At 63.3% G+C, this 14,685-nt stretch overlaps 6 protein-coding genes across 6 annotated transcripts; 2 read left to right on the forward strand and 4 right to left on the reverse strand.

Moving 5' to 3' along the window:
- Positions 1-522: 522 nt before the first annotated feature.
- Positions 523-1,933, forward strand: JCM10292_006781 (uncharacterized protein; the record flags this gene model as incomplete). Its single annotated transcript, XM_076647579.1, has 6 exons — positions 523-877; positions 944-1,046; positions 1,099-1,408; positions 1,473-1,600; positions 1,666-1,804; positions 1,877-1,933. The coding sequence occupies 6 exons, from the start codon at positions 523-525 to the stop codon at positions 1,931-1,933; spliced, it is 1,092 nt and encodes a 363-aa protein (XP_076506749.1).
- A 143-nt stretch (positions 1,934-2,076) lies between these two features.
- DFR1 (dihydrofolate reductase) lies at positions 2,077-2,835 on the reverse strand (the record flags this gene model as incomplete). The annotated part of the gene is made up of 2 exons (XM_076647580.1): positions 2,077-2,515; positions 2,573-2,835. 2 exons carry the CDS (start codon positions 2,833-2,835, stop codon positions 2,077-2,079), a joined length of 702 nt encoding a protein of 233 aa, XP_076506750.1.
- Positions 2,836-3,544: 709 nt separating this feature from the next.
- Positions 3,545-7,867, reverse strand: JCM10292_006783 (uncharacterized protein; the record flags this gene model as incomplete). The annotated part of the gene is made up of 9 exons (XM_076647581.1): positions 3,545-3,610; positions 3,670-3,732; positions 3,797-3,919; positions 3,987-4,203; positions 4,270-5,264; positions 5,330-5,530; positions 5,594-6,101; positions 6,161-6,944; positions 7,000-7,867. The coding sequence occupies 9 exons, from the start codon at positions 7,865-7,867 to the stop codon at positions 3,545-3,547; spliced, it is 3,825 nt and encodes a 1,274-aa protein (XP_076506751.1).
- Positions 7,868-8,201: 334 nt separating this feature from the next.
- Positions 8,202-10,597, forward strand: JCM10292_006784 (uncharacterized protein; the record flags this gene model as incomplete). Its single annotated transcript, XM_076647582.1, has 10 exons — positions 8,202-8,245; positions 8,320-8,439; positions 8,499-8,677; positions 8,739-9,051; positions 9,122-9,510; positions 9,624-9,671; positions 9,747-9,951; positions 10,008-10,038; positions 10,099-10,198; positions 10,251-10,597. The coding sequence occupies 10 exons, from the start codon at positions 8,202-8,204 to the stop codon at positions 10,595-10,597; spliced, it is 1,776 nt and encodes a 591-aa protein (XP_076506752.1).
- A 205-nt stretch (positions 10,598-10,802) lies between these two features.
- On the reverse strand, positions 10,803-11,428 carry COX23 (Cox23p; the record flags this gene model as incomplete). Its single annotated transcript, XM_076647583.1, has 5 exons — positions 10,803-10,850; positions 10,911-10,934; positions 10,995-11,006; positions 11,097-11,150; positions 11,270-11,428. 5 exons carry the CDS (start codon positions 11,426-11,428, stop codon positions 10,803-10,805), a joined length of 297 nt encoding a protein of 98 aa, XP_076506753.1.
- A 256-nt stretch (positions 11,429-11,684) lies between these two features.
- Positions 11,685-14,512, reverse strand: STT3 (dolichyl-diphosphooligosaccharide--protein glycosyltransferase subunit STT3; the record flags this gene model as incomplete). The annotated part of the gene is made up of 8 exons (XM_076647584.1): positions 11,685-11,837; positions 11,902-11,930; positions 11,995-12,083; positions 12,174-12,455; positions 12,520-13,678; positions 13,740-14,181; positions 14,239-14,296; positions 14,355-14,512. 8 exons carry the CDS (start codon positions 14,510-14,512, stop codon positions 11,685-11,687), a joined length of 2,370 nt encoding a protein of 789 aa, XP_076506754.1.
- Positions 14,513-14,685: the final 173 nt, after the last annotated feature.

Raw genomic sequence — 14,685 nt, forward strand, 5'->3', positions numbered from 1 at the left:
ATTCGCAGTCGACCGTACACGCTGATGCCCGGTACGCTCAACAACGGTGCCGCTGAGTCCGCCACAAAAATGCTGCTGCCGCTGCCGATGCAACGGGTACACCGCGCACCATGGGTTGCAAGATTGGTTGGCAAGCCAGGTCCAGCTAGACGTTGACTCGGACTTCTAGCCGCCGGCCCTCCTGCATCACGTTCGCGTGTCCCACTCTGCCTGTCCGTTCGCTTGTCGCTCGTCGCTGGGCAACAGTGTTCCTGAGTATGTCCTCATTGCCTCAACCACTTGTTTATCAGGCGGATTTCCCCCCGCGCCGCACTCGCTACTCACAAGCATTCTCGGAACTCCGAAAGCCCTGGAAGCAGTCTGGCTGCCTCGCCTCGAAAGCGAGCTCGCGGAAATTGAGCTTAGCACCGCCTCCTTCCCATCAGCTTCGCCAGCTTGTGCTCCTCTCGCGTCGCCATTGGTTGGTAGCAGCGAGTGCACGCGAAGCACAGAGTGTAGCTGTCTCGCCAAAGTTGCACCAACATGGCACACCGTCTCCGCTTGCCGCCCCCGCTCCTCTTCCCCTCGACGTCCTCGACGCCGCTGCGCCTCGTCGCTCAGGCGCCCTTCCAGCCCGCCGCCGGTCCGAACCCGCACTACGTCCTGCACGTCGTCGCCTTCGAGCAGGGCTACCTCTTTGGCGGTTCGGACGACACCATCCGCGCGTTCTCTCGCTCCCTCGAGCCGCTTGGAACGCTGCCGACGACACAACGAGGCATTACAAGCATGACAAGGGGCACAGGAAAGGACAGCACGGCTGTCTTTGTCACGGCAAAGGACGGTACGGTGTCGGGTTGGGACACGCGGGACTTGTCGAAGGAGGCATTCAAGCTGCAAGGTGTGTTCAGGGCGTTCCGTCTACCCTGCCAAGCTCTCCACGCATGCTGACACGGCTATCATCCAGGCAAGACGCGGGCGGGCTACCTTACGGCCTCGCAGAGCAGCGACCTGTCTTGCCTCGCTGTGGGGACAGAGTTGCACCAGTATGAGGCAATGATCGACATCTGGTGCGTCCTGCGCGCTGCGACGCAAACTTCGGACTGACAGTCTGCCTCACAGGGATCTGCGAACAATGAAGATTCAGCACACCTACACCGAGGCGCACTCGGACGACATTACCGCCGTCGCATTCCACCCCTCGCCCTCTCTCCCGCATGTCCTCCTTTCCGCCTCGGTCGACGGCCTGATCACGACCTACGACGTGCGGATAGCCGACGAAGACGATGCCGTGCAGAGCACTTCGCAGTTCGGCGCGAGTCTGTCGTCCGCGGGCTGGATGGCGTTGCGAGGACAGGAGGGCACTTCAGAACACAAGGGCGTCTGGGGCTTGACGACAATCGAAACGCTGCAGTACTGGGATGTCGATCAGGTGCGCCTGCCCACTTCCGCTCGTGGAAGCTTGAACCTCGCTTCCAACACCGTCGCTCGAGCAGCAAGACCTGCTTATCGACTTTGGCGACGTACGAGACGTAGCGCTTCAACCTTGGCGGACAGACTACATCATCGGTGCGCACTACAACGAAGCGCTCGGCGGTGTATGCCTGCTGGCGGGCACGATCGGGTGCGCCTTCCTGCCTCTAAACACCACAGCCCATCTGCTATCCGCTGATGTGGACTGTCCTTCAGCGGCGAGGTGGCGGTCATTAACGCAGGAGACAAGGAGAAGTGGTACCTCGAGCAGATGCTCGCGGGGCGGACGAGCCAGCGAGCGCCCGGCTGCCGAGGTCATCGCGACATTGTGCGCGCAGCGCATCTAGATGCGCAGGTGTGTTGCTTCTCGCCCATGTCCACAGCTCTGCAGCTTGCGCGGATGCACTGACGTGTCCTGCTCTGTCAGACGTCGACCGTAGTCACGGGAGGAGAGGACGGGCAGATCTGCCTGTGGTCCGTATGAAAAGCAGCACTCGCTTACGCTCGCACCTTAGGAACACTGCTTGCTCGGGAAGCCAAGGCACATGTGCCTTTGGGTTCGCCACCCATCGCTGCAGCACGGGAGCTCTACTGGCGTGGCGGCGTGCGTCTTCGATACACGCAGATCTACTGCCTCACCCACATCTGGAACTCGTACTCGACGAGCTTCTCCTCGCCCTTGACCATCTTGTCCTGCTCGACCTGCCTTCCTTCGGGCACGTCCCAGCCTGCCCAGTCCCTGAGCTCGCCATGGCTCGCCTGGCGCCAAGCCCGCTTGCCACCGACCCCCGCGTCGCCCGCAAAGTCGTGCAGGAAGGTATCGCAGTCGGGGTACTCGGTGAAGAGGCGGGTGAGGAGAACGCGATCGACAATGTAGGGCGCGGAAGAAGACGACGGCGCGGGTGTTGCGACTTCTTGGAGGGCAGCGTTGTAGAGCTGCGCTCCTCCGATCAAGAAGGTACGACCAATTGGCGCAGAAGAGCCAGAGTCGGTGGGAGGAAGGTCGCGAAGGAGGGAGACAGCCGACGAGAGGGAAGAAGCGAGGTGGGTCCGTGGTGCGCCGCCCCTGCAAGCGCACTCTCAGCGTCAACACAGTTCTAGCATAGTCGCGACGAGCACCTACAGGTCGAAGCCTTCTTGCCGACTGACGACGACGTTGACCCGCTCCGGCAACGGGCGGAACTTGGCGGGGATCCCCTCCCAGCTCTTTCGCCCCATGATGACGGCGTTCGTGCCCTGCTGCAGCGCGCTCGCCTCGCCTTTGGTCATGCGCGCGAAGTACGCCATCTCCTTCGACAGTCGCCATGGCAGGGACGAGTTGCGCCCGATTGCATTCGAAGGCGTGGCGGCGACTATGAGCGTGAGCGGTATCTGCGGGACCCTCATTAAGCTGCTTGGCGTATAAAGGAGCAAGATGGAGGGCTCACGGGCTTCATCTCGGTGGACATGGCGCTTTCGAGGACTGGAAGCGATGAGGCGGAGGTCGCGTCGCGACGCACTTCGACAACAACTTCAAGCTTGCAGGGCCACCCAGGCGTACAAAACGAGCTTCCATGATTCGCGACGACGTCGGCTGTGATACACGGTGCACCGGGCCAGAGGAGGGCGAGAGGGCATAGATCGACTGTTTTCTGCAGTATACTGCGCAAGTCTACAACGAAACGGGAGAACGTACCACTGAGAGAACAGACGCAAAGAAATTCAGGCCAGAAGAAAGCAGAGAAACCAGCAGAGGCCGTGACGCCGAGCTTCCGGAGGAGGACGAAAGCGGGTTCAGCCTTTGACTGCGGAGACGAGGAGAGACGTACCACGGGGACAAGCTCGAGATCAGCCAGGGCGCTGACATGTCAGACCAAGTGAGCGCATCGATGCGAGCGAGTGCGGAAGACACGGGACAATCTGAAGAGGGAGAAACAAAGACGCGTACTCTCGGCAGTACTTAGCACGCCGGCTCGGTTGAGCGGGTGTCGCGAGGCACTGGGGAATGACGAGCAACGTCTGTGTAAAGTCTGGTAGTTCAGGACACGCGGGTGATAGAGGGAACGGAGAGAAGAGGAGAACTGCACTCCAACGTTGATGGGAGGGAACGAAACGACTATACCACGCTGTAGCGTCCCATAGCAGCGCCTCCACCACCGCCCGCCTGCTGGCGTTGCTCGGCCTGCAGATAAAGTCAAGTGAGCTGATATGTCCAACTTGGAAGAAGGTGGAAGAACGCACCTCGAGAGCCATCGTGGCGCCCTCGATGAGCGCCTTCTTGATCTCGGCGATTGCATGCTGGACCTGCGGCAGTGATAAGGTCAGTCGCAGGTTCTACAACTTCAGCGCGTATGCTGTGCAGGCGCACCCTGAACTCCTCGTTTGACTCGATGAGAAGGTGCAGCTTGGGCAGCTCGTTCGGGCCCGGTTCCTTGCCAGGCTCGTAGAAGATGCCCTTGTTCGTGATCGACGCACCAGTCGACTCGACGAGCTGTTTGCGCAGAAAGAATGTCAGATTCGGGTCCGAGAAGCAAGTAAGAACCGAGGGGTGAGCTTACGTGAACCATCGTGTCCTTGTTCGTGACCTTCCAACGCGCCTTCTGCGGGTAGTCGTTGATCCAGACGATGGCATGGTAGTCGGTCGCGTCCGGGTCGCGCCGCCTCGCCGCCTCGGTCGAGTGATCCTCGGGACCGTGTGACGCCTGCTTCTTGGCCTTGAGCATCGCGTTGAACTTGGCGATGACGCTTGCGGCTCCTGCGGCGCCGGCTGACTTGCTGCTCGGAGAGATAGCGGAAAGAATCAGCGGAGCGTTAATGAGGTGGAAGAACAGTGCGACGTACCCGGCAGCGAGGGCGTCCTGCTCCGCCTTCTTGGCCGCCTCGTCGGCCGCCTTGTCGTTTCCTGGCGCGACAGTAACTTGCGACGGAGCCATCTTGCCCTTGGCCAAGTCGGGCGCCGGCCCGCGCATGATCTCGACTTGCAAGTCGGCGACGTTCTTGGCCGTCTTCTCCGCCTCGTCGGCCTCGGTCTCGCCGCCCTCCTTCTTCTCCTCCTTGCCCGACTCGCCGTACGCGGCGCGCTCGGCGCGCGAAGCGGCGTCTCGGTCGTGGTCGAGGCGCTCGAGACCCTTACCGCCGAAGCCGGACCCGGCCGCCTGCGCCTTGCCCGCCTTGACCTTCTCGGCAAATGCCTTCGCCATCTCCTCGACCTCGGCGGGCACGGGCGCATTCGACGCCTGGAGCGCCTTCAGGATATCGAGCGAGTACCGGTCCTGCTCCGGCGTAATGAACGTCACACAGGTGCCCTTGTTGCCGGCACGACCCGTGCGACCAGCGCGGTGGACGTAGTCTTCCATGTGGTTCGGCACGTCGTACTGGATGACGAGTTTGAGCTGCTTAACGTCTAGACCGCGGGCCGCGACCGACGTCGCGATGACGATCGGGCATGAGCCGTTCTTGAAGTCCGTAATCGTCTGGTCGCGGTCGACCTGCTCGCGTCCGCCGTGCAGCGGCATGCACGTGTAATTCTTGCTCTGTAGCTCAACGAAGAGCTTGTCGGCCGACTCTTGGCGCTCGACGAAGATGAGCGCGCGCGCATCCTCCTCGTCGTTGAACAGCTTGCCGAGCAGCTCGAGCATGCGGTTGAACTTGGTGTCCTCTGCACGGACCTCGACGATCTGCGTGATCGTGTCGGCGACGACGGACCGCCCGCCGACCGTGATCTCGAGCGGGCGACGCAAGACCTTGCGCGCGAGCGCCTCCATCTGCCGCGGGAAGGTAGCCGAGAACAGGACGGTCTGGCGGTCAGGGCGGATCTGACCGATGATCTTCATGACCTGCGGGCGTATGAAAGCGGGTGAGTCGGACAGCGCTTCGGTGAATTTGAGCAAGACAAGCGTACCTGTGGCTCGAAACCCATGTCGAACATGCGGTCCGCCTCGTCGAGCACGAGGTACGTCACCCGCTGCAGGTTGATGAGGCGGCCCGAATTGGTCGTGAGCAGCTCGATCATGCGACCGGGAGTGCAGACGATGACTTCGGACCCGCGCTTCATGTCGGCGATGTTGTCCTTGAGGGGCATACCACCGTAGGCGCAGGAGGCCTGAGGAAGTAGGAGCTGAGTACCGATCAAACCGGTGAGAAGGAAGAGAGAGAGGAGACGCACCCTCAAGCCGAGCGCCTTGAGGAAGGGCTTGCACTCCTTGTAGATCTGGGTCGCCAGCTCGCGCGTCGGCGTCATGATCATGGCGACAGGGCCATCGAGCGGGCGAAGAGGCGGCTGGTCCTTGATGTGGCGGAACATGGGAAGGATAAAGGCCATGGTCTTGCCCGAGCCGGTCTTGGCGACGCCGATGATGTCGCGCCCGCTCATGATGGCTGGAATGGCCTGCGCCTGAATCGAAGTCGGCGCGACGTACTCGAGCGACTTGATCACATCGATGCAAGCAGCCGGCAGGCCGAAGTAGCTCCACTTGGTCGCCGGCTTGGGCGGCTCGGCGCCACGGATCTTGATGTCGTCGAGCTCGAGTCGCAGCGCGTCCACCTCCTCCTGCGTCAGATCGGCGACTTCGGGCGGGGCGGAGTAGAACGCTTTGCGGAAGGGCATATAGTCGATCTTGGAGTGGTCGGGCGCGGTCAACTCGCGGCCCTTCTTGACCTTTTTGGCAGCGAGTCTGCATGCGAAATATGTGAGCAGGATCGCATGGAATGCAGAATGAACTGGGGAACGCACGCGAGGATGTCTTGGGCCGACATGCCGACCTTGTCGAGCTCGTCTTCCTCGACAACCTCCTCCTCTTCGCCCGGCTCTGCCGCCTCGAGCAAGACAGGGGCGTTCCTGCCGGCCATCTTGGCCTGGTCGGCCTTGTCTACCGTGCGAACTTCCTTCTGCACGCCCTTCATGAAGGCGTCGAGCTCGTCCTCCTCATCGTCCTCGTCCTGCTGCATCGCCTCAGGCTTCGCCGCTTCCTCTTCTGGCTCCGTCGCGGCGTCGCCCATCTTGGCGTCCCCATCCGCGTCCTCGGCGCCCTCGAGCGCCTTCATCCTCGCCGCGCGGATCGCCTCCGCGCGCGCCTTGTACGCCGCGCCGCCCTCCTCCATCTCGTCGTCCTCGTACGCGCCATCCTCATCGTCGTCGTCCTCGTAGTCGTGCGCCGCGCCCGACGCGGGCTTGGACAGGTCGACATCGCCCGCGTCTTCAAACTTGATCATGCCCATCCGCTTGGACGACGACACGTCGTCCTCGCCGCCCATCGACATGGTGTTCTTCAGGCCGCTCGGGCGCAAAGATGTCGACGAGGACGCGAGCGAGAAGGTCGGCTTGGCGGGGAGCGAGGCGGGCAGGGCGTGCGTGCGGAGGGGCGAGGCCGGTGCGGCGGAGGAGAGGCGGTTCGCGATCGCTGCGGCGGCGGCAGCAGCTGCTGCGCTTGCGTCGAGCGGCTTGCCAGCTGGCTTTGAGGTGGACGAAAGCGGCTTGGCGGTGGGGATGGGCTTCGTGGCGGGTTTGGCGGGGAGAGCTGCAGGGTACATTGAGGAGATTGTCTACGGACGAACGGGATAGAAGGGACGCACAGGCAGAGATAGCAGCCACTGGCTTGGCGGGCAAGCCTGCCGGACCCTTGGCAGGAGCAGCAGCAGCCGACGCAGGCGCAGGTGAAGCAGCCGTGGCAGCAGGCGGCAAGGGCGAGGCAGGCGCCGGACTCATCGGCGCAGGACTCGAGATGCCCGTCCCTGCCGCCGCCGCCTCTGCCGCCTTCTTGCGTTTCCACGCCTCGAGCTTCTCGCGCTTGATGCGTTGCTTCTCCTCGTCTGCCGCGCTCGTTGCCGCACCCGGGGCGGGAGACGCCGAGCCACTGCCGTTCAGCGTGGGCGTCGCCGCGCCGTTGGCTGATGTCTGAGCGACAGCAGACGAAGCCGGGACGACCGGAGAGCGCGCTCGCGAGTCGCGCGGGCGTTCGGGCGATCGCGAGTAGCGAGCTTCGCCGCCTCGCGGAGACCGGTCGTCGCGGTGCCGTGCGCGATCGTCCCTGCGCGACTCGTAGTAGTCATCGCCTCGCCGCCGGTCGTGGTCCCGGTCTCGCGGCGAGCGGTCGTCCCTCCCGCCACGGTCGGAGCGAGGCGAGTCATGGTGACGGCGCGACGAGCGGTGCCGGTCATCGCGGTCGTAATCCCTCCTGCTGCTCTCCCTCCGGTCGTAGTCCCTGTCGTAGTCCCTGTCGCGCCTGCTGCTGCCGCGGTCGCGATCGCGGTCCCTGCGGTCCTCGTCGTAGTCGCGCTCGCGCCTGCGCTCGCGATCGCTGCGACGGCGGTCGTAGTCGTCGTCGTGCCGTTCACGCTCTCTGCGGCCGCCACTGTGCGTCGAGCGCGGCGATGCGTCGTCGTCGTAGCGGCGGCGCTTTGACGACGAGTACGAGCCCGAAGGCGATGGCGAGCGGGGCATGGGCAGCGTCGTGCGCCTGTGTGTGCTGAGGCTGTGCGTGTCCTTTGCGCAAGTGCACACCGGCCCAGCTGCGCGCAAGCGTGTGGAGAGCGGAGGCGAGCTGCAGAGGGGGACGCAGAGAAGCGATAGTCACTCTGCGCCGGGACGGGGCCGGCAGGGGTCCAGGGCTTATTCAGGGTAGAATAGAGGGTACACTAAGGTGCTCGGCCTCTTGCGTGGTTGCGTGCAGTAGCCGGTGTCCCTCGTCTGCCGATCGAAAGTTCGTCGCCTCGGTCCCTCTGCTCGCCTCGCTGCGGCGACCTTCGGAGCCAGGGACAACCTCATACAAGCCGGCATGCTGTGGACTCCGACGTGGCAGGTCAACCGCGACCTCAAAGCGTGCGCTCGCCCATCGCTCACAGACTTCTCCCCACTTCCCGACGACTGACCCCGAACATCCTCTCACACGGCAGGACCGAGCAGCGCAAGGCCATCGAGCTGGGCGAGAAGCTCTACCAAGACTACGGCAGCGCCATCACGAGTCAACTCGAGGCCGACATCCTCTCTGCTGCCTCGCAAGACATCGTCCACAAGTATGTTGCGACCCCGCTACCCCTCCGTAGCCAGGCTGACGTTGTCTACCGCATTGCAGCATTGAAGAGCGCAAAAGCGGCTGGACCGCCACGCATGTCCTCCTCGTCTACATCAAGGCCGCGACGCGCTCGCACAAGCGCGTCAACAACCTCACCGAAGTCCTCTTCAACCAGGCCGTCAAGCGGGCTCTCGACCTCGACGAGCAATTTGAGAAGACGGGCAAGGTCGTGGGACCTCGTGCGTTCCGCCAAGCCAACCGCTCGCGCGAGATTGTCTTCTGCTGACGCTCAGCCCTTAGTGCATGGCATCCCCGTCAGCGTGAAAGACCAGGTCGACATCCAGAACGTCGACACAACGATGGGGCTCACACATGCGATCAACCGTCCCGCCGAGCAGGACGCCACCTTGATCCACGTCCTCCTTCGCGCCGGTGCAATCCCCTTTGTCAAGACCAACGTCCCGCAGACCATGCTCAGCTTCGAGTGCGGCAACCCGCTCTTTGGCGCAAGTCGCAATCCGTATGACCCGAGCAGGACGACCGGTGGCAGTTCGGGCGGAGAGGGAGCTTTGCTTGCATCAGACGGCTCTGCCCTCGGTATCGGAAGCGACATGTGCGTACATGTCTCGCTCTTACAGCTCTTCACGCTACATTGACGGGCTGATCCGCCTTGAGCGCGACAGTGGCGGCTCCTTGCGCATCCCGGCGCACTTCTCCGGCTGCTTCTCCCTCAAGCCCTGTCACGGCCGATTCCCCTCGACCGGCTGCCGTGGCTTCAACCCCGGTTTCACCGCCATCCACACGTCCATGGGCCCGATGGGCCGCTCGGTTGCCGACGTCGAGCTCCTCTCGCGCGTCATGCTCGACGCGAGCGTCGACCTCGCACAGAGCGAGACGGGCCTCCTCCCGCTCGCGTATCGCTCCGTCAAGCTGCCGAAGAAGCTCAGGATCGGCTACTTCACCAACGACGGATTCTGCAGGGCGAGCCCGGCGTGTCAGCGCGCAGTGAGGGAGACGGTCGAGGCGCTGCGGCGGGAGGGGCACGACTGTGTCGAGTTCGAGCCACCAAGCCGTACGTTGGTCTAACTGTCTCCCAGACAAGCTCTTTCACACGCGCGCGCGACAGACCATGAGCCGCACATGTGGAGAAGATGCTGACTTGCCTTTGACGATGCCTGCGCGCAGCCATCGAAGCGATGGAGCACTTCGTTGCGCTCACGTCGGCCGGTCGCTGTACGTATCTTTCCTTCGATTGGTTGATACGCTGCCGCCCCGGCAACATTGACCGACCTTCTCAACTCCTTGCAGACGAGACACTCCTCTCTTTCCTCCAAGGCGACCCGCAGGAGTCCTCGCTTTTCCTCGTCACTCTCGGCCCGAAGCTCCCCGCCTTTGTGCGCGCCGCAGCTGCGTGGCTGCTCGATAATGTGGTCGGTGACGTGCATTTTGCGAGGCTGTTGAGGGCGAGCAAGGCGAAGAGCGTGGTCGAGATGCAGGAGTGTCAGCACCGCAAGTGCGCTATGAGTCTGTAACAGGTCATCCGGCGCGAGCTGACTGAGGATCCTGCAGGGACGAGTACGTCCAGCGCTCTCGCAAGCTTGTACGTTCCGCATCTCCAGCTTTGGGTCGATACTAGCGACTAACGGTCCTTGACGCGCAGCTCTGGGAGGACCACGAATTTGATGCCGTCGTTTGCCCTGTGCAAGCGACTCCCGCGCTCAAGCACGGCGAGACGTGGAACCTCTCGCCGCTCGCAATCGGTGCGTCGCTGCCTCGGTCCCTTTAGACAAGCGCTGACCGTCTGAACGCCAGGCACAATTCTCTGGAACGTCATCGACTCCACCGTCGGTGTCTTGCCCGTTACGCGCGTCTCACCCACGGTCGACACCATCTCGCGCACGGAAGACGACCGCTGGTGGGCCGCGCACACGGCGTCGCCGGGGAGCAAGCTCGTCGAGACGCGCGTGTACGGCCCCGGAGGCGTGTACGATGCAGAGGCGATGCAGGGCCTGCCGGTCGGCGTGCAGGTGGTCGGGAGGCAGTGGGACGAGGAGCGAGTGATCGAGGTGATGAAGGTCGCGGATGGCGCGCTCGGGCCGAGGGGCTTTGGGCCGGGCGAGTACGCCAAGCACGAGAAGGGTAGCGAGAAGGTGTACTGAGGTGGCGGGAACCGACGAGGGTTACTGACGAGATACACCCCGCTTTCGTTCGTGCTTCGTGTCATATCAGTTATAACGTTTCTCCCGCCAGCTCACAAGCGAGGGCTGGATGAGGGACTTGCGACAATAGGATCGTGCAGGTGCGGTGCGAGTGAGGTACAACAAGACAAGAGAGACCGAAGGGAAGTCCTGGGTCAAGCGGCGTTCAGGCGGTCTCCTTCCCTGCTCGGCGATCCTCTCGTCGCTGATTGAGCTGTTGCACTGGGAGGTCAGCGTAAGAAAGACATAGTACAGGTCTGGCGGGGAAGCGCACCCAGGTTCCCTTGCAGTCGCGGTACTGTCGAGAAGGGTAGAGGGTCAGCTCCCGCAAATTCGCACCAGCTCGGCCGTAACGCACCGCTTGGAAGAACTGTAGAATAGTAGAACGGGTCAGCTTCGCCCGACAACTATCTGACAAGCTCTCCTCGTCGAGAGCTCGATGAAAGAGGGCGCCACTCACGTCGGTGCACTTTGAGCGGTCGTACGAGTTACGGTCGAGGCACTTCATGCTCTCCTGCAGATGCACGAAGCGTCAGCCGTCTGTCCAGCTACCTCGACGCATCCGACCCTGCCCCTCATCGGAGCCGAGCAGCGGCGACGCGGCAGCTTCAGCCGGCGGACGCAGCGACGCACCTGCCGCGCAATCTCGCACGGATCACGGAACGAGCTCGCGCCCTTGCCGCCGAGCGTCTCGTTGTAGCTTGCGGGCGTCTGGCCCGATGGGGCGGTGAGGGGAGCCGGAGGCGCCGAGGGGGCCGACTTGCGCGCTTTGGCTTCTTCGAGAGTCGACATGGGCGCAGCGACGAGCGGCGAGCGAGAATCTGAGCGCGAGAAAGCGAGGTGCAGATGTGGGGAAGCGAGGGGGAGCCAGACAGGAGCAGGAGGAGGGGGACAAGGCGAGTCGGATTGCGCGCCCGAGTTCTCTCGTACGGCTTCAGAGCTATAGCACAGTACGATGAGGGTATCCTTGCACAGGACAGGCCGACTCCCTCGAGTCTCGAGCCTTTTTCTAGTCCGCACTCATCGCGCACGCTTCGACCTCGGCATCTCAGGCCGCCTTCCGCTTGCCCTTGGCCTTGGCCGCGGCACCCTTCGGCAGCGTCGGGGTCAGCTTCTTCTTGCGCTTGCCGCTGGCGAACGCGTTTGCCGAGCGGTGGTCGCGGCCGAACGTGTCCTCCTTCTTGACTGCATAGATGCGGACCTGCGCGGCAAGCATCGGGTCAGCATGCGCTTTGGCTCTGCCACGAGAAGTGGGAGGAGCGCACAATCCAGTTCTCGGAAGTGAAGGCCTCCTCTGCAAGCAGAGCAACAGCGTATCAGTCAATGGGACAGGGCTAGGACTAGGAGGCAAAGCGCACCGAGCGTGTCGAGCTTGATCGGCGTAGGCGGGATCGTCTGTCCACGCACGCGGTCCTGCGCCGGTCCACCGCCGTACAACTCGTTAAAGCTGCGCAAACGCGAAAGAGGACTGGCATCAGACTCGGCTGTTCCAGCAGTAGCAACAGAGAGACAGAAGGTCCCAAACGACGCGACGCACCGGTAGTAGCTCATCTTGTACATGAGGCTGTTCTTCATCGTCTCGCTCGCCTGGTCGTCGACGCGGTACTCGCCGCGCGACGTAAAGTACGTCTGCTCCTTGACCTCGTCGGGCCAGATGCCCTCCGAGATGCGCACCATCCACAGGAACTTGTTGATGTCGTCGCCGGAGAAGCCAATCAGGCCGCCAAAGATGACGAGGACGTAGTCGACGTCGTGCTTGCGCAGGAGAGGGTACGCCGCCTCCTCGCGGACCGACATGATCTTGCCGACCGTCGCGATGCTGCGGGCGCGACGCAGTGGATCAGCACCGTCACATGAGCCGCCGAACACGGTAATCCCCTTACTGCGTGTTGTTCCAAGTATTGTTGTCGACGAGCGTCGTGCGGTTCGAAAAGCCTGCGATCTGGTACCCATAGTCCCACCAGCTCATGACCTTGGCGTCCTCCTTGGTGTTCTGCCTCAGCCAGTAGTACGCCTCGCGGAAATCGTCGATAATGTTCTGCGAGCCGTCGGGCGCGCGGCTCGCGAGCACGACCGATGGCGACGAGTACGCGGACGCCGTGACCCACGTGCAGTGTAGGACGAAGAGGAACGAGAGGAAGGTGAAGGCGATGACGGGGATCAGGCGCGAGTCGAGCCCGAAGACGCCCGTGCGCTGGGACGATGCCGAGGCGCCAGTCGCGGGCGCGGCGGCCTTCTTGCCCTTCTTGGCGCTGACGGTCGACGGCGTCGGCGTGCCCTCAATGGCGGCCGCGAGGTCCTCGACCTCGTCCACGACCGCAGCCTTGGTCGCGGCAATCGCCGCGGCGGGCGGCGGACGAGTGTCGGGCTCGCGCGGGTCGAAGAACGTCTCGTAGACGGACGAAATGGCGACGGCGGCGGCGACGCAGACGACGGGCGTGAGGGTGAGCATGAGGCGGACCATGACGCCGGCAAAGTAGGACGCGAGGACGGCGTAGATGATGACGAAGACGTGCTCGTCGCGGAGCTCGCGGAAGCAGATGTAGACGCCCGCCGGGAACAGGTAGATGAGCATCTGCAGGTCGAAGAAGAAGGACGGCCATGCCGTCGGCTGGTGCTCCGACACGGACGAGACGAGCGGGAGATGGATCCGCGCGTAGCCCGTGTCCCACAGCGAGTAGAACCGGCCCGTCCACGGCGCGATCTTGCCGCTCTTGGTCATGAACCAGATTCCGCCGGCGGCCAGAGCGACGCCGAGGAGGAGGAAGGACCGGAACAAGATCTGGAACTGCTTCGGCGGGAGAAGCGAGCGAACGAGGCTGATGAAGGCGACGAGCTGAAGGAGGCCGAAGACGCCAATGGGGCCCATGTGCTCCGAGGTGAGGAGCGGCAGGAAGCCGACGAAGGGGACGGCCATCGAAGCGAGAGTGCCGATGGCGTAGAACGACGAGTAGGCGACGTAAAGGCGGGAGGTGTAGCGACCCATGAGGAGGAGGACAAAGACGTGGAGCGGGAGCATGTTGGTGATGAAGGCGTATCCACCTGCAATCGACGTGGGTCAGCAAGCACAGGGGAAAGACAGGTAGATGGCGACGGCACGCACCCCACGCGGCCACCATGTAGTAGTAGAACAGGGCCGTGAGACCCGCCCACATGACCGAGCCTGTCTTGACCGTCTTGATCCAGAGGTAGAAGGTGAACATGAGGAGGAAGATGGCGATCGCCTCGTTGTCGTAGCTGCCGGCGACCGAGCGCGAGATGTAGCCCGGCGCAATGGCAATGAAGAGCGCCGCCCACAGGCCCGTCCCTTCGCGACTACCCTCCTTGCCGACCTCCTTGGCAAAGAAGTAGGTGGCGAGCGCGGTCAGGCCCGAGAAGGCGGGCGCGAGCTGGACGCAGACCTCGCGGATGTCGACGGGGATCGAGAGCATGTGCAGGACCTTCCAGATGAGGCCGCTCGTGACCATGAGGCCGGGGTACAGGGTGCCGCCGACGACGCGGCCGAGCGGGTACCATGCTGTCGGGTCGAACCAGTTCCAGAAGGCCTGTCGGTCGCGAGCGAGGTGAGCGGATTCCCGACTAGAAGACGCCTTGGTGCTCACGTAGAAGCCTTCCTCCGTCAGCACCTTTGTCGCGCGGAAGTTGAACCACGGGTCGAATCTGCAGTGCAGGCGGATCAGTCTGGTAGGACCGAGAACAGGAGCGAGTCGTCGCGCACTCGTGGATGATCGACTCGAAACGGACGACGGCGAACTCGCGGGACGCGACGGCGGCTCCGGCGATGAGACAGAGAATGACTGTCCGGAGGAATGAGCGGGCCGTCTCGGATGTCTGTGGCGGGAGCCGTAGAGGCGCATAGGCATAGCGAGGCGCCATGGTGCCGGTCAAGTGTCGCCGCGAAGCTCAAGCGCTGGGCTACAGAGAAGGGACAGCTCGGTCAGCGATTTGTTGGCCATCTGGACACCTTGCACCGCGCCTGGCGGCGGCGCAAAGGCTTCATCGCGATGGATGCGTCGAGCCAACTCGCAGCACCGCACACCGCCTCCACG

Source organism: Rhodotorula paludigena (assembly GCF_050403205.1).
Source record: "Rhodotorula paludigena JCM10292 DNA, Rt_paludigena_JCM10292v1_ctg10, whole genome shotgun sequence".
Lineage (NCBI taxonomy): Eukaryota > Fungi > Basidiomycota > Microbotryomycetes > Sporidiobolales > Sporidiobolaceae > Rhodotorula > Rhodotorula paludigena.